This window comes from Rhinolophus hipposideros (assembly GCF_964194185.1).
Source record: "Rhinolophus hipposideros genome assembly, chromosome: 17".
NCBI lineage: Eukaryota > Metazoa > Chordata > Mammalia > Chiroptera > Rhinolophidae > Rhinolophus > Rhinolophus hipposideros.
The window spans coordinates 41,148,960-41,168,177 of NC_138063.1; the positions used below are offsets into that span (position 1 = coordinate 41,148,960).

Below are 19,218 nucleotides of genomic sequence, written 5' to 3' on the forward strand. Positions count from 1 at the left end.
TAGCCCCGAGTTTCCACTGATATTCTCCAAAAATAGCTCTCTTCTGGCCTCTGCTGGTGTGATAGCAAACAATTGTTCCACTAATTCTTTGCTAAAGTGCACGCTACAAGACTCCAGTGTAAGGACACTTCAGTTTTCTAAGGAACCATTCTAACAGCATCAACTCTGCAAAGCAAAAGATTTTGAGATGTCTCTTAAACTTAGAATTATTGCGAACAGACAGCTGGATGGTGTTTATATTTCAAATGTTTATTTCTGAAGAGACACTTTTCAAAATTAAATTCATGCTTGTTAGGTTGTCAGGGATAACAGAATAAGATTCTTAGGTGTGTGTTTTTTTAAAAGCTTGCTCCTTTGGAGAAAATCTCCCAACTTTTGCCTGAACATGATATTGTATTTAGCATTGTGCCTGGTGAAGTGCTTGATAAATGTTAAATAAATTTATTAGTATTTGGTTTATGTAATACTATTCCTTTTTTGTGAATGAATTACGAATTAAGGACTATGAGGAATCTTTGCAGTATTTCCAAGTTATTTCTTTTAGAGGACCTAAGAATGTTCTCTATGCATTTATATATATATATATTTTTTATTTATTTATTTATTTTTAAGGGGAACAAGACTTTATTGGGAAACACTGTACTTCCAGGTCTTTTTCCAAGTCAAGTTGTTGTCCTTTCAATCTTAGTTGCGGAGGGCGCAGCTCAGCTCCAGGTCCAGTTAGTTACCACTGTTAGTTGCAGGAGGCGCAGCCCACCATCCCTTGTGGGAGTCGAACCGGCAACCTTGTGGTTGAGAACCCACTGGCCCATGTGGGAATCGAACCGGCACCCTTCAGCATGAGGAGCATGGAGCTCCAACTGCCTGAGCCACCGGGCCGGCCCTGCATTTCTGAATATATATGCTAGATGCAGTTTAAACTGAGTTACTAATACATTGAGACTATAAACAGCAGCCTTTCTAGTTGGACTTTCACTATAACGAAAAGTGTTAGGGAATATTCTGTTTCATTTTGCTTTCAAAGTAGTTATTTCTTCTATATACATTTGGCCCTGTGATTAACCCATGTAAATTGCTGCTTTTGATAATCTTAGGTTTCAAATGGTTTAATCAAAATACCTGATTGTTTAAAGGCAGGAAGGTGTTACTCAAATGTTAAGTCTGACATAAGGTTTTGAATGCTTTCAAAGATTAAATCAGAAGTCTTCAACTTTAAAAAGCTCACAGGCAACCTGAAACTATATATAATCATATATAAACAGTGATTGACATATATTCATATGAAAATATTGTTTAACATGTATAATAATACTTTACAAATGAATAGAGCCATTTATATATATCTTTTTTAAAAAAGCTTGAGTGTATTATGTGTCATATACTTTAGTTTTGCATTTAAATACATCCTTCTAACTCAACTGCATTGAAATAACATCTTCTAACTCAAGTGTTTTTAAAATAGTGTCCATTTCAGGACTTCATAAAAGTCAAGAACTAGTCGAGAGCTGATAAAAAGGGAGAGAGACATCTACCCAACTTCATACTGGGTGACTGAGAATGAAGTGAAAAATGCAAAATGCTAGTTAATAAGGGTTGGGTCGCTATCAAGCTACTATCAGGTAGGCAATTTCTTGCTGTCTCTGCTTAGCCCGCCTTTAAAAAAGCAGAATCCATTGGAGATATATAGCTTTAACTGCACATCCTGTCATACTCTGTTCAAATCCAGGTTTCTCTCAATCTCCTGGCCTTTAAAATTAAAAGCACTATACTATATAGTAGATATAAGCTCTGATTCTGGAATTATGCAATACTGGGCTCTAATTTTCTCTCTCAGGTATTAGAGGTAGCCAAGTGACAATTCTGGCCATTGAGAAATAGAGGAAGTTATGAGGTGGGGCCTTCTGGAAAACTTTTTAAAGAGAAACAAAAACAAATGATGTGTGCTTTTGTTCTTTTTCCTTTCCCTTCTTCCTGTCTAGAACATGGAGATGATAGAAGAGGTGGCCTAATTATTTTATACTTTCAAGGATGAAGGCCACATACAGAATATGAAATAGCAGAAAGCTAGAGAAATTTGGGCCCATGAGGGCATCATGGAGCCTTGGACTGCCGACCTCCACTTTTTAATGTGAGAAAAATAAAACCTCTCATTTGTTGTTTTAACTGTTTCTTGGATCCACTTTTGGCAGCTTAATGTTAAGCTGATACATAAATTCATAAGATTTAAGGATTAAAAGAGAAAACTCAATATGAAGAACAAAACAGTTCCTGGCATAAAGCGAGTGACCTATGAATGGCTGCTATTATTTTGGAGAGATTAGATGACTGCCAGCAGAGAACAAAAATCAAACAGGATAAACAATTTGGGAAGGGAAGAAAAATGCTGAATAGAAACTATGATAGGGCTGTAAAATTCAGAAGCACAGTCAGAGCCAAACAATGTACATAGGGGATGTGACATACAGTAGATTACTCAACACAGGTGATTTCTTTTCTGATCCTCTCTGTGAGACCACAAACTGCTGTTGTTTATTCACATTAAGAACCTTGATCAATGAGAAAAACAAGACTAAGCAAAGAGAATTTTAGGAACTCTGAAAAGTAAAGGTTTTATCTATGTGATTATTTAGATTTTAGTGAGGCATTCCATTCAGTGTCTCATGGACTCCTGCTTATGTAATACTATCAAGATATGGATTCCAGGAATACACAAAAAAGACCACTATAAAAAGGTGACACAGATGTGGTCAGTCACCTTAATGACTCGGACACTAAATCCTAAAGGAACAGAAAGTTTGCTAAGTAGAGAAACCTATTTTGTTGCCAAATTGGAAGTTCATAATGTTAGTCAATCCAGAAGTACAATTAAAGTTGCACACATGGGCAGAGAACTCAACCAATTCAGCTTGAAAGCTGCACCAGAAAGAAAAAAAAAAAGTATAATGAAAAGAAAACATGTGAAAGCTGGTATATTAGGATTAGATCAGAGGATGATGTTAATTTGTATTACATGTGAAAGGATAAAAAGTGGGTATTTGTGGTCACCTTGAAAGGAATATACTAGAGTAGTATCTCATTTCAAGTCAATAAAAGAAAAAAGATGGAAAGTTAAAAAGGACTATTAAAAGTAGGTCTTTAAAAAAAAGACTTAAATGTCAGACATTGGAATAACCTACAGAAGAGCAACTGATGAACAGAATGAAAATTTGTAATGATTAACATGAAGTCAGTCACGCTGAATGTAAATATTAGGGTGGTGCAAAAGTAATTGCACCAAAAAAAAGTTTAAAAGGTTAAAAATAATTGCAAAAACTGCAATTACTTTTGCACCAACCTAATACCAAAGGCAGGCGGAGTAAAAAGTAAAGCTCTCAAGGGCAACAAATCACAGACTGTAACTATCATTATTTTCAAAATTGTAATTAGGTTATACCAAATAAAGCAGATACACAACTCTTAAGTTAGAGTGCAAAATGAGAGCACCTTATTGTTTTAATGGTGCAAAAGCAAGAAAATACAACATTCACTTATCCACATTTTAAATAGTCGTTTGTGTGGTGAGTAAATGCCATTTAAAAACATTTTCCATAGAAAAATCATTTATAAATCAGTTTACAGAAGATTAAAAAAAAATCAGTGTTTTTAATACCAACTTTAGCTATAAATAACTAAAAAGAAACAACATTGTTCTCTAGCCTGTTTTGCTCTAACATCTATGTCTTCTGTTCCTTTCCTTTCGGAGAAAAAATCGCATTGTAAGGCTGCCGTCTCTTTGGACGAGGACAAGGATGAAGATCTTCCTTAATGTAACCTGAAAAACAAAGGACAAATTTAAAAGATTATATTTGCAGCATACATTTGCTTCAGCATACAGCCAGTAAACGTGTCTTATTTCATGCCTTCTAAGTTTACATGATTCTTCCGATTATTAGCTGAGTGATGCTAATGAATGATTTTACTACTTAGCGTCAGTTGCCAGGTTTATACTAACGATAGCAGCAAACATTTATCAGACGTATTGCATACATTAGCTCAGATAATACTCACATTCCTTTGAAGTAGCTTCCACTTATACCTATTTCACAGATGAGGTAATGAAGACCCAGGGAAGTTAAATCACTCAAGTCATCAAAGCTAGGAAGAGGAAGAGCTGGGATCTTGCCCAACATCTGTCTAACTCCCACACCAGAGCTCTTACGCACTTTCCTCCTCTGCCCTCCCATGGGTTGCAATGGGGTCAATGGCTAAACACAAACTCTTTACCATTATGATAAATTCCAGGTGCTTATCAGAAAGACATTTTTAAAAGAATTTTATTTTGAAGGAGTTTAGGTTAGAAAAGTTGCACAAAAATTAACAAAAAGAAAAGACTTTTTGTAGTAGTAATTTCATGATATGACATGCCCCTATATTCTTCAGACTATTCAATTCTCTGAAGGTGTGTCCAACCATGTAGTTTGCGGGGAGGACTGTGCCCTGCCACACCCCTGGGCCACATTAGTGGTGCAAACACAGGCTGCATCCAGATTGTCCTAGTTCTGTTTGATGCCCAGGCTGAGATATCATGTCAAAGAGGACTTAATCCAGCGTGGTAATGGCAGAAGTGGAAATACAGCAATGGCTGTCAAAGACTGCATCTTGTGGGAAAACTATCTTACCACTAAATATATGGAGCTCTCAAGTTGCATATATTCTCAAATTATATTAAATATTAAGTGCCATATTTGAAGGAGCTAGACGCATGTCAACAATCTTCCAAACAAACTAACAAACGAAAGTCCTTTTTACTCATGTATTGTTTAAAAATACCCAGCATTCTGGGTAAATGAGGTTTTAAAACCTAAAATTCAGAGTAGTCACTCTAAAAAGATGCCCTTTTTGGGGGTGGCTGGATAGCTCAGTTTAAGGTTAGAGCACGAGCTCTCAACAACAAGGCTGCCAGTTTAATTCCCACATAGAATGGTGGGCTGCGCCCCCTACAACTAAACATTGAAAACGGCGAATGGACTTGGAGCTGAGCTGCGCCCTCCACAACTAGATTGAAGGACAAAAACTTGGAGCTGATGGGCCCTGGAGAAACACACCGTTCCCCAATATAAATTTAAAAAAGAAAAAGGAAAAAAAAGAAAACTGGGACAGCTTTAAAAAAAGAAGATGCTCTTTTTTTTTTTAACAATATAACTTTACTGGCAACTTTTGTAAGGTTATTTATTTTATTAAAAGTCATTTGATTATACCATGAAAGAGAAATAACTTTCTGAAATTTGAATGAAAAACCAAGATAATGCACATACAATCACGCTAAACTGATTATAAACAACCTTAGGTTACAATAAAATTCCTCTGATTACAATAAAATTACCTGAAGAGCTGCAGGTAAGCCTTTTATCTTTAGGAATTTGTTTTTATGACACAAAACTAGCACCCAACTTGCAGCAGAAGGTAAAGAGCCATGAGAGAAAGTTAGAATTGGGTACATACAGTATTAAAAAAAATTAATTCCAAAATGTTATAATCTATACTCGCACCTCTTTCCTCACAAGTCTGAGTAGAAGGAAAACCAATTTCCCAGAAATTCTCTGGTGTGTTGGGTGGAATGTAGCGGAATCGGTGTCTTGAACAGGAAGCCAACTTCTTTTCTCTTTCTTCTGCTGGAATATCTGCATAATACTAATAATAAAAACAGGTAAGTTTTTCATTTAGGAGTAAAAATGGAATGTTATGATTAATGATTATAAACTTGATTACTGATTAAAACTTGAAGCTAAGAAAGCTATTGATTAAAGAAGTATTAGGCCAACTCAGAAAACTTAATACTTCCTGATGATAATACTATTAATTACTTACTAGTAGTAATTAGTGCTGGTCTGTGAAATGTCTGCTTCACAAAATGAGAAAAGGAGCTTGTATTACAATGTAAATCAACATACTGCTTCCTTCCTCAATAAAGTCTTACAATGAACAAAGAAAAGCCTGCTGTTCTTTACAGTGTGCTTAATGATGTAGTTGATTTATATACCAGTGCAAACTCTTCATCTTTGTCAGACCAGTAAAAATGCACTTTGAATAGCACTTTTCTCAATTATTTGGATATAATGTGTGTTTTGAAGTAATTTTCCTATCTCTAGTTTTTAAAAATAGAAGTTTAGCTTTAATGTCATAGGCTTCATTAATTCCCCCTTAATCTGTACTTATCAATCATTATCAAAAGCATATTACTTCTTGCAACTGCAATCATAAAGAACCTAAACGTAATGCAAACAAGGAAAAAACTTCTATGTAAACACTGTACAGGTCTTCAAGCTCTAGACCTTGAAAGAAAAAAAAAGCAGTAATGTAAAGTTTAACAGAACACAGATACAGGACCACACAATCTAGTTAATTCCATGTTACAGTTGAGAAACTGGAAATTAAAGTGGTAATTTACCAAAGCTATCATTGAAAGTGGCAGACTTAGGACTTGAATTTAAATATGAAGTAAAGGATTTTCATACTAGAGTATCTCTGAAATAACTTTTTTTGGAGGGTGTCTTTTTCATCATTCTCATTGCCGTGAGTATAAGAAGGCTTCATCACTTTAGCCTGGAACTGAGATGGGGTGCCCTCATCTCAATTAATATTATTAATTAATTAACATTATTAATTAATTAATTAATTAATATTATCAATTAATATTAGGGAAACACAGCCACCAAATGACAACATATTCAAAAACAATGTAGCTGTGTGGCTGTAACGGTGAGCAAGTGGGAGAATGGCTGAAGATGAAGTCAGAGAAAAAGTGGGGTGCCAGAGTCTGCTGTCCTTGAGAAGGACTTTAGATTCTATTTCTTAGTGAGATGAGAAGACATTTAAGTTTGGAGTAGAGGTGTGACATGATTTAACTTTCATTCTAAAAAGATCACTAGGAAAAAAACATCCATTCATTCCTGTGTTGCAATTACTTGTGAAGAGACAAGAATGAAAAGAAAAGAATGGGAATAGGGGTACATAGGAACTCTCTGTACCTTCTGCTCAATTTTGCTGTGAACCGACAACTGCTCTAAAAAATTGTTTATTAATAAACAAACAAACACAAGGACGGCACTTAGAAGCTATTTCAATAGTCCAAATCAGATGAAATGGTGTCTTGTTCTAGGGGTTTAATGGTGGAGATAATGCGTAGCTAGAAATGGGGTATCTTTTGAAGGCACAATCAATAAGGATTTGCTGATAGATCAGTTATTGAGACACGAAAGAAAAGAGTAGAGGGTAACTACAAGATTTTTGTTTTAAACAACTAGAAGAATGGACATGTAGGAGACTCAGAGGCCTGAGAAGCGAAGGTAGAAGTATGTTTGCTTTTGGACATGTGAAATTTGTGATGACTGTTTACATCCACATGTGTATTCCACATTCCACATTTGGAATAGGCAATGGGATAAATTAATGGGAACCATAAGCACATAGATAATATTTAAATACATGGGACTGGCACTTTCACTCCTGCTCATGAGGGAGTAACAGGGAACAGATTTACCGTCCTACCTTAAAACAACTGAAAAACGGAATAAAATGTCTGAAACGTTTTTCAGAGATTAGTTAATAGCATAGGAAATGATTCCTGAGAGAAGGAAAGCAAATTAACAGTGCTTCTAGCAAAAGAGCTTTTTACTAATTGGTCAGAGTAGTTTCAGATTTTAAAGAGTTATGGTTGTAACTAAAAACTGGAGGTTTATTTAGTACAGACCGTGTTTCTTAGTTAAGAAAACATGATACATTCAATCTGTGTTATGAAAACTCATGATATAGGACGTTTTGTTTGTATTGCTAAACTGCTTTCCAAAATAGTGACGCCAAGTTACACTCCCACTGTTAGTGCGTGAGAGCACACTTCTCATCAGATGCTTACCTGTATGGTAATCTATTCACATCTAACTTGAATGTGCTTGGTTATCAAATTTTCTAGCTTATGTTTGTTAAAAAGAAAATTTGAAAAGGGAAGTAAATTGCTGGAAGCAGGCACCTGATAGCTAATGAATAATAGGGAATAAAAACAGTATGTTTTAAGAACACAGAACTTGCCTGCAACTATTTAGTAAAAGGACAATATAATGCTATCTATATATTATAATTGTATTATCCAAGACAGCCAATGTATAAAAGGAAAATATAATTGTGTTCTAAGGATGAAATAGAGTATATACATTACATTTTTTTTAGAAAGGAAAATGTTTGGAGAAAAAAAGAGCCTATGGTTATACCTATTACTTAGAGTATTAAGAGTATATCTCATTTCCCAAGAGTGCTAGTATGAGTAATAAATGTTATAGTAAAGTTTCCTATTAAAATGTCAAAATTCCCCCCAAATAGTATATATATGAGAGTCTTGCTGTAACATAACTCAGGAGAAAAAATTAAAAGAAATACAAATAAATATGGAAAAGAAAAATGGCACAAACGTCTTAAGGCTCTAATAAGAACTTGTGGTTAGACTCCAGATTTCCTTAATAAAAATCTAAGAGAAATTGAGGGCTTTCCTTTATATCTATTTATATCTCTCATGTTCTAGCCAGTATATACTTTATTCATTCTGTTATTCCTGGCTCAAACTAGGTTCCCAGATACAAATATGGCTTGTATCAATGATTTTTTAAACCATGAATTTATGACCTATGAAGCCATACTTTAAAAAAACCCAATTGAACAGTATTTATAGTAGTACTTACAATTTCACATTCCTTGCATGTGTGTCCGAGCAATTTTCTCCTCTCTTCTTTTTTCCGAACCACCTCAATATGAGGAAAGTTTTGTAAGCCAGTCTCTCTTGGGGGGGAGGGGGGAATAAATTAAATTTAAAATTAATCTATTTGTTACTACAAAGATCTTTGGTTTGGGTTTTAAATTAACATAGGTGAGAGTTCAGGAGAGATATAATACCAAAACATCCATTCACTTTATTTTAAATGCTTATTCAGTATGTTAGAAAAATAAATGTTTCTCCTTTCATTTTTCAGTCAATATTTACTAAGCCTACTATATGTGAGGTATTTTTATGGATATTTTTCTCTGAAAAGTAACTACTACTTTCTATTTTCATCTCTGATTAGCTGAAAATAATTAGGTTAGGAAGTAAAATATAAAAGTCTAATTAAAAAGGAATACTGTATTATTAAACTAAGGGATTAGTATTATATTACATAACCAGGAAAGAGTATACTGCCTCTGTTAACTCATTTTTCTAGAACTAAGAACCCATATTTCAGGGCTAAGATACTCCTGCCAAAGAACAGATTCATCTGTTTCTTATGCCATATGCTATTTTCTCTAAAAATTCATTATGCTGCTTCCATCCACCCTGAATTCTTCAAAATATTAGGGAAAATTGTCATTTACACTTGTCTTTGACTGGATCAGATCCTATGTGAACCACTGGAAACCTCAGAAGGGTCAAAACCACTGAGGTATGGATTAAAGAGGGATAGAGTACTTTGAGAAGAAAAAGCCATCAGGAAGCACAGACCATTTTTTAAAATTAATATACTTGTATCCTTTTAAAAAAACCCAATAGAGAAAAAAAATCCAAACTTATAAGATAGGTAAATAATTATGTGATGGCATATACATATTTTTAATAACAGAAACATCCCCCAGGAAGTTAAACAGTCCAACTCACAAAAAGTGATTTTTATAATGACTCGCTGGTGACCTATATATTGCTTGAGGTATTTTGATCTCATTACCCTCAAGATAGCATGCACTTTCCTTCAAAAGAAAGCCTTAATGAAGTTGGAAAAAAAAAAAAGAAAGAAAGAAAGCCTTAATTGCTCTATTTGAAAGTCTATGAGGTTATAGGCCTCTTTTGTGCATAAAGTCAAGAACTCTCAACTCAGGAGTAATCTGTGAATTAAAAAAGGGAGACCAAGAAAGGACAGGTAAAATATATTGCCATAACTATATTTTCTTTCACAGTTACGGAATCTTAAGCTTATGTAGAATGCAATTTGGCCACATCCCTGTCTATTCTGCTTCTGTGTGTACTATAATGCAGCAGGGAAAGAACGAGTAGACTGGCATCTGTAGAGACCCCAAAGCATCCCTTAAAAGGTTACTAAGTTTCATGTCCCTGACATAACACAACTCATCTTCCAGGGTTTGCTACTATTCTCAGTGTGGAAAGGAATCAGTAACTCCTACACCTTTATCCACCGCCTGCATCTCCACCTATCTCAAATGATTTCAGTTTTATTTATCCAAATAAATAAAATTACTCATATTTTTTAAAAAAGTTAGTGAACCTCTAATATGAAACATGTGAAATGACAGTTTCTAGCCTGCAGTCTTACTTCTAGAAATCTATCCCAAAAATGCACAGGCAAAAATTTGAAAAGAGAATGCACAATGCTATTCAATGCAGCATTATGCATGACAGCATAACTGTAACCAACCCAAATAAATGTCCACTGCTGAGAATAAACTATGGTACAAACAATGTATGAAACTAAGAAATGAGGAAAGCACTATATACTATCTATGAGTGATTTCCAGGATATGTAGTTAAATGAAAAAAGCAAAGTAGATATAAAGCATTCTACCATTTGTCCAAGGGAAGAGAGTGTGACTACCTACATCTATGTAGATATATGTAGATAAAATTTTGGTTTTAACTTTTTTAAATGGATGGAAAACCATGAACTTTTAACAAATGGTTACTTTTGGGGATAGGAAATTAACAGATAAGAAGTTAGACGTATCTGAATATACCTTGTTTTCTAGCCCATGTACATAATTTACCTAATTTTAAACAGGAATTAAAGATAAAAAGAAAAAAATATTCCTGAAAAATCAAAACCAAAGTAAAACAAACCTGGGTACTGAATTGGTGGTGTAACTACACCGAAAATAATGATCCTACGTGACCTTAAAACACAGTGATCTGACTGTGTATTTCTCATAGGATGTATCTTAAGGACAAAAACACACATAAAAAGTCTTACACCATTTTTTTTTAACTTTTTTGTTTTTTAATTGGGGAAGGGAAACGGGACTTTATTGGGAAACAGTGTGTACTTCCAGGACTTTTTTCCAAGTCAAATTGTTGTCTTTTCAATCACGTTCAGCTTCAAGTTGTTGTCCTTTCAGTCTTAGTTGTGGAGGGCACAGCTCAGCTCCAGGTCCAGTTGCTGTTGCTAGTTGTAGGGGGCACAGCCCACCGTCCCTTGCGGGAGTTGAACTGGCAACCTTGTGGTTGAGAGGACGCGCTCCAACCAACTAAGCCATCAGGGAGCTCAGTGGCAGCTCAGCTCAAGGTGCCGTGTTCAATCTTAGTTGCAGGGGGCGCTGCCCACCATCCCTTGCGGGACTCGAGGAATTGAACTGGCAACCTTGGGGTTCAGAGCCCGCGCTCCAACCAACTGAGCCATCCGGGAGGCAGCTCAGCTCAAGGTGCCGTGTTCAATCTTAGTTGCAGGGGGTGCAGCCCACCATCCCTTGTGGGACTCGAGGAGTTGAACCGGCTTGTGGTTGAGAGCCCACTGGCCCATGTGGGAATCGAACCGGCAGCCTTCGGAGTTAGGAGCATGGAGCTCTAACCGCTCGGGCCGGCCCTCTTATGCCATTTTCATAAATCACATTATTGGTAATAGTCTGCATTCTGAGATTGTTTTACGTGTGTATTGTAGAATAAATTAAGTGAGGAATGATGTTGGTGGCACTGAGAAGTGGAATTTTCAGTGGCTGGGAAAGTAGATGCAGATGTGACAGAGGAGACACATAAAAAATAGTAGTCCTAAACTTGAATTGGAGCTATCAGTATAAACAAGTGTAGCTTATCTGAAAAAACAAAATGAAACACAAACTTTATTTTTAACTCTGTCCACCTAAAAGGTCTTGAAACAATGACTAACAGCTGCAATGAGCAACTCTAGCAGTCAGACTACGGCCTAAATACCATTTCTCACTAAAAGAAATGAAGGCCGCTGGAGAAATGGGGGATTCCAGGCCTACTGCAGGCAGTGTACAAGAGAGCCTAGGACGTCTTATATACCAGAAGCAAAAAAGCTATGCAAGACTAGCGTAGTATCCATTCAAAGAGTCTTCCACTGGGCAAAGATAGGACAATTTGAGTATCAATAAGGGTAATAACTGAAAAGGATTGAAACACAACAAATATATTTAAATCCATGAGTTCATAATGATACTTAAACAAAAAACTCCCTAGTCACATTTGAGATGCTAGAATACTATTTCTTTGAAAACTGGTAAATAAAGAAAAAGAATCAGTTAGCAACAAAATGACAGCTCTTATCTACTAGAGTCGTACAAGCATCAAAAAAATTTATCTTGGCCTGCCAGATTTCTAAAACTATCAACGGAAACAGAAGTATAACTTTGCTTACTGAGTGACTCAATTTGCCAACATTGTTAACTTAAAGAAAAAAAAAGCATAATAAATTTTTGGAATGAATTACTATGCCTTAATTCACTTCTAGAATGACTAGTACATGACTGAAAGTTACAGAATTTACAAACTTTTTATAAAAGGCAGAATGTGACATTATGGTTCAAATCAAGATGCTTAAAGCTTTTTTTAAAGGTTTAAAAATCCTCATAAAGGTCCGGCCCGCTGGCTCAGGAGGTTAGAGCTCCATGCTCCTAACTCTGAAGGCTGTCGGTTCGATTCCCACATGGGCCAATGGGCTCTCAACCACAAGGTTGCCAGTTTAATTCCTTGAGTCCCGCAAGGGATGGTGGGCTGTGCCCCCTGCAACTAGAAACGGCAACTGGACCTGGAGCTGAGCTGCGGCCTCCACAGCTAAGACTGAAAGGACAACAACTTGAAGCTGAATGGCACCCTCCACAACTAACGTTGAAAGGACAACAACTTGACTTGGAAAAAAAAAAAAAAAAAAGTCCTGGAAGTACACACTGTTTCCCAATAAAGTCCTGTTCCCCTTCCCCAATAAAATCTTTTGTTTTTTCCCCCCAATAAAATCTTAACAAAAAAAACCCCTCAAAATAATTCTGAAGCACAACCCAAGGCTTGCTACTTAAAGTCTTATACTATATAAAAGTTACAGTATACAATAAAAACAAATTCCCAAAGTTCACAATAAAATATTTGTTATAAAGCAGAGAAAACAGCTATCACCATTGTCAAAAAAAAAAAAAAAAAGGGTCATGGTGATAAAAATTTCTGTATTTGTAAAATTTGTCATTTTTATGAGTTTGAGTTCCATTTCTGTTATGGTCATAGAGTAAACGATATGCATTCTATTTTAACCAAAGTAGCAATTTTAACTATTCAGAGACACTCTGACAAAGATAGCTATTTTACTGCCAATCACATTGCTGGTATGAATCAAGAGCAACTTACCTTTCATCATTTTTAAAATATGGCTCCACAAATGCTTTCTGTTTGACTTTATCTTGTTTATCACTGTAAGCTATAAACAAAACAAGCATATCACAAACCGAACGCAGAACTTACTGAGAAATGATTAATTTTAGAAAAAAAAGGACAGGTACCAAAATTTCCATTTTTATTGAGTTTCATACTCTATGCCCGTCCCTAGGCAACTTGTTTAAATTTTCTGTAACTAATTTTTGCTTTCTTCATCTGCATAATGAAGAGAGTACTGATTATCTCACTTACCTCCAAGTCACTAAAGAGATAAAAATCATATGTATAAAAGTATTTTAGACTTAAACACTATGTATGGAAGTCTCTATATAGACTTTTATCAAAATATTTTAGATTTTAAGAAAACTACTCAGATGCTCATTACCATCACCAAACAACAAGATAACTTTCAGTATGTTTCACTTATTAGCCCTGTTGATTTTTATAATGCATCTTGATGAAGGTTATAACTAGGATATAAAGAGAATACTATTAGAAAACTGGTGACAAATAAGAACTAGGGCTCATGGACCTACATCCCAAGGTGTCTAGACTCAAGCAGCCAACTGCTAGCATCTTTTCAAATAATCAAAATTTACTAAGCGTAGTGCTAAGTTCTGGACATAGTGTAGAATGAGAGGGACCAGGTCTCCTGTCTTCATGGAGTTTACATGCCGCGAGAGAAACAGACCGTTAAGGCTTATCAAGAACACATAAGATGATAACCGATGAACAACAAGAAGTCAGCCAGAGAAGAGGTAGAGAAGGGAATGTTCTGGGTAAAGGTCCTCAGATAGAAAAGTTTGGTCTGTTATAAAAGCTAAGAGAAGGCCGGTGTGGTTGAGATTTAGCTAGGAAAGGGAGGTGTTGGGGTGGATGTGGTTGGAGAGGTGGGCAGGTTATCAGATCACAAAGGACGCTGGAGGCCAAAAGGAGTTTGAATTTTATTATAAGTGCTGTAGGAAGCCACTGACGACTTTTAAAAAGAATCTATTAAGGTATAATTTACATGTAAAATACACTGATTTTTAGTTACTATGACGAATTTTGACAAATGTGTATTGCAGTGTAGCTGCTACCCAAATCAAGACAGAGTACATGTCCATCACCCCTGAACGTTTCCTCCTATTTTACTGTTTCTCATGCACAAGAGTGTTCTCTGATGTCTCTCCGCTCCCCCACAATCCCTGACTTGATTTTTATCACCATAGCTTAGTCATACTTGTTTTAGAACTTCATATTAATGGGATCACATAGTATGTATTCTTTTTCATCTTTTGCATTTTTGTCGCTCAGTCAGTTCTGGAGATTTCATCCACATTGCTGAGTCTAGCAGTTCCCTCCTTCTGGTTGAGTAGTATTCTATTACATACCACAATTTATATTTATTAGACTGTTGATGGACATTTGGGTTGTTTCCAGTTTTGAGCTATTACAAATAGCACTGCTATGTACATTCCTGAACACATCTTTCTGTAAACATGTTTTCATTTTTCTTGGGTGTGTATTCCTAGGAGAAACTGTTGAGTCACAGGATAGGTGTATGCTTATCTTTACAGAAAACTGACAAACCTCGATAAAGCTGTTAAAAAACCCTGCTGAACTGTTTTCCAAACTGCAATTTTACACTCCCACCTGCAGCGAGCGTCCCAGCTGCGCTCCACCCTTGCTAATGCTAGGAATTCTCAGTCTTTTCGGTTAACCACTTCAGAGGGTGTGAAATGGCAGCTCATTCCCTGATGTCCAGTGATGCTGAGCACCTTTCCATGTGCTGACTGGCCATTCAAACATCTTCTTTACACTGAAGGGCTTTTAAGCAAGAAGATAATACAATCCAATTTACATTTAAAATAACTTACTTTCGATTCTCTGTAGAGACTGAAACTGAGAGGAAAAGTTAACTGACATAAAAAGATTAGTTAGGAGGGCTGCGATAGAATAGGTAGAGAGAGGAGTGGTTTAGACTAGAGTGACGGCTACAGAGACGGAGCGAAGTGTCATAAAATGTATTTTGGAGGTAGTACAGCCAGGGCAGTAGGATACTGGGCATGAAGGTGAGGAGAAAGAAAGTCCAGTATGACTCTCGCATTTCTATTGTTAGTAATGGGGAGGATTGTTACTGAGGTTTAATGAGACCTGAAAGGCAGGGAAGATCAAATTCGGATAGAAAAACAAAGATTTCTAATTTAAATATATTCAGTTCAGAGGGCTTATAAGATGTCAAGTAGGTAGTGGGATTCAAGTCTGGAATTCAGAAGAGAGAGGGTGAGACTGGGAGCAATGAATAGGCAGAAACAGCATCTTCACTTGGCTTCCAGAACACCATATACTCTGGTTTCCCTCCTACTTCACAGGTGCAGCTCCTTCTCTATCTATTCCCTTTGCTGGTTCTTCATTTCTTTGACCTTTTAACATTGCCACACCCCAGAGGTCATAACTTGAAATGCTTCTCTCTTCTATTTATTTTCAATACTTTGGTGATCTCAGTTTCACTGGCTTTAGGCACCATCTACTTGTTGACCTCCTGTCCTGCAAATCATTTGTTTATTCTGGATTTCTTGTCCAAACTTGACATGTCAATTGCCTACTAAATACCTCCATTTGACTGTCTAGTTAGTATTAACATATCCAGAACTGAGCTTCTGATCTCCTCCAGGAAACTTGTTACAGTACTTCCTGTGAAGGAAGATTTTGTAAAACTTTGTGATATGAGGGTTGAGAAAATGAAATAAATAGACAGTAAGTCCTAAATTATATGCCTGGGTGACTGAACAATATAAAATTGTCTTAAAGTCACTTGGTAGGAAATAAAGGGAACTTGGCTTAGGTATGTTAAGTTTCAGCTGCTGAAGAGACACAAATGTAGCAATACTAAGAAATGCAGGACTAGGATTCATCAGAAGTCAAATGAAAGATGCAGATTTGGAATCATATTTTCAGAGGTGGTTAATAAAAGCCATGAGAGATAATGAATGTAAGAAAAACAGGGTCTTGGAATACTTTAGAAAAAAGAAGTTGTCAGAGTTCCAAAGAACAGTGTAGCATCACCACAAAAGCTAAGTGAGAAGAAATTTTGGGATTGGCCAACAAATTTTCTTGATCAAGTTTTTGCCACAGTCTGAGCAAGCAAAGCACGCTGTCCTCTATCTTTGGTTAGGGTCTCATTCACTCTAAGGTCTGTCATTTTAAAAACCTGATAGAAGCACAAGGAAAACATAATCAAGACAGACTGTACCATAGCAGAAGGTGTGCTCATTTAAACCAGTACAAAATAACCTTTGCACAAGATTCAAAATTCTGACCATTTTACACATAGTAAGAATAAAACATTTAGCAAGAATTTTAACTAATTTTCCATTCAGATTATCTACTTAAGAGCCTCACTTAGAGTATTCTTTTTTTAGATGCTACTCTACATTATAAACTACTGCGTCTAATAAAACAGATCTTAAGAAATCTGATATTATATATGTATGCGTGTGTGTATATATATTTAAATGTTTTGTCTGGGAAGGTAAAACACTCAAGCAGAAAATAGGTCTGAGTTTTCTGCAAAACTTTCTCTTTTCACTCTATTACAAATCTTAATTTATTACTTAAAAAAGAAGTTTCTGAAACTTTTATAAACTTTATGCCTATGTTATAAAGGAATTTATAGCATCAAATGAAGATTAATTTCCAAGTTGTGATGAATATTTTATGGTTATATAAGATGTTAACGTAAGGGGAAGCTGAGTGAAACATATAGGGGAACTTGAACTATTTATTTAACTCTTCTATTAGTCTGAAATTATCTCAAAGAACAAAAAACTGAGAAAAATTTTACAAGAAACATGACACTGATTGTTAATATACCCCATCAAGCCTCTGTTAATTAGCTTGATGACTTGATTTACTGAATTCAGTTTAACTGAGAAGCCATAATTAGAAAGAAAATAGCCTTACTGTTTGGTTTCTTTGTGGTGGCTGGCAATTCCTCCTCTTCATCTGCTACTTGGGGGTAGCTATCTGCCAAATAGGATTCATATTCTTCATGTGTGGTCCGATCAAACATATCTTCCAAGCTATTATTCATTTTTCTTTCTCCATCTATGTAAAAGAGCATTGGCTCAGGGCAACATGGAAGCTGTTTCCTTTCTAAGTCAATGAATGTGATACTTGTAGCAACTGCCACAAATTAATTGTGTACATTTACAAAAGCTTTATACTATGGCTTTAAATGTCCTTTATTCTTGTGAAGAGAATGCTAATTTTTGTTATTTTCATGATGAACACTAAAAATCTTTTTATATCAGCTTATGTTTATAATTCATACTAAACCAAAAGGCGTCTTTCCCAAAAAACTGAAGAACAGAAAATACATCATAATGTATGATTTAAAAAATACTGTTTAAATAAAATGTGTATAAATAGCTGATATTAAAATCTATAGAATTCTGCTTACCTGCTATTCTTCTAATGTAGCAACAAAAAAAGTACTTTTTTGCATTATCACTAACACTTGGTAGTTTAGTGTCGATAGACATAATGAATTCAATTCCATACTTGACATGCAAAGTGCTAAATTCATCTTCAGAGAACTAACTACATTTCCCATTATATAATCACATTTTAGAAAACAGAATTCACTAAACCAGGATTTACTAAAAAACAGAAATAGATGCAGTTGGCTAACAACTCTGACAGAACAGAAGCCTGCGGAGATTACTCTATAAAACAACTACTATCTCCCCCAACCCCTCTAGCACCCGTACCCTGTGTTATCTTTCTCCAGCACTTACCATCACCTATCATACTACGTATTTGCTTGTTTCTTCTCAATTACAATGCACGTTCCATGAGGTAGGTACTTTTGTTCTGTTTATACACTATCTCCAGTTCCTGAAACATTTCCTGGTATAGAACTACAGCTCCATATTTACTGAATGATTAAACATTTATTTATTTATTTCTCCTTTTGTGGGTCAAATTTCTAGATAAAATAGAACTTCTATGTGCCACGCAGTGTGTTAGGCATTCCCAAAGCATTCTGATTTATTTTTTGTTGACCTGACTTCTGATTGTGAAATACTTGAGGACAGACTATACCCTTATTGATTGTTCTATCACAGCATCTAGTAAGTCTAATACAGAATAGGGATCTTAAAAAAAAACACATTTTCTGAGTTGAAGTATTAGCAGCAATTCAATTGAGAGTTTTTATTGGTGTGTTTCATTTTTAATGAATTTTAAGTTCTGAAAAGGTTTACCTTATGGGTAAAATGGGCATATTATTTTTTTCCAAATATAGCCTCAACAGTATCTTCTATCTCATGTGCTGTACTTACAATGGTCTCAGCACTTGTCACTGAGTAGTGAGAGCCATGTTATCTTGCTTTGAACCAGGAAGAGTCTTTGTGACACTATGCAACTTCTGAGTCCAGAGCATAAAAATGCCATGCATTTCTACCTTGCTCTTTTGGAATGCTCACTCTTGGAATCTAGTCTCCATGTGATAAGAAAGCTCAAACTAGCCCATGAGGAAAGAACATATGGAGAAGCCCTGAGACTGAATGAGGAGATGCCAAGTCACCCCCATCTATCTAGCCCTCTGCTCTTCTAGCTCCAGCCACCAGCTTCCTACAACTGTTTGAGAGGCCCTGAGACAGAACCATCCAGCCAAGCCCTTCCTAAATTCCTGAACTATGGAAACTATGAAAGATAAGAAAATGACTGTTGTTGTTTTAATCCTTTAAGTTACAGAAGTAATTTGTTATGCATCAATAGTACTCACAATATCTTATTTAGCCAAAATTATCTCCACTCTTTAGTTCAAGGTCTAATCTCACTTCTACATG

The 19,218-nt window shown here is 35.7% G+C and overlaps 1 protein-coding gene across 7 annotated transcripts in view; it reads right to left on the reverse strand.

The window, feature by feature from the left end:
- Positions 1–791: 791 nt before the first annotated feature.
- The window catches only part of RBBP8 (RB binding protein 8, endonuclease), a 99,429-nt gene continuing 81,002 nt past the window's right edge, over positions 792–19,218 (reverse strand). For 5 of the 7 annotated variants that reach the window (XM_081078771.1, XM_081078770.1, XM_081078772.1 and 2 more), the window contains 5 exons: positions 17,327–17,470; positions 13,355–13,424; positions 8,709–8,805; positions 5,529–5,670; positions 792–3,811 (listed from right to left, as the gene is read on the reverse strand). In XM_081078771.1, the coding sequence (XP_080934897.1) occupies positions 3,714–3,811; positions 5,529–5,670; positions 8,709–8,805; positions 13,355–13,424; positions 17,327–17,470 (551 nt within the window). In that variant the 3' untranslated portion in view covers positions 792–3,713. Of the gene's footprint in view, positions 3,812–5,528; positions 5,671–8,708; positions 8,806–11,005; positions 11,812–13,354; positions 13,425–17,326; positions 17,471–19,218 lie in introns of those variants that run through there. The other 2 variants (XM_081078774.1, XM_081078776.1) reach the window with 2 other exon arrangements.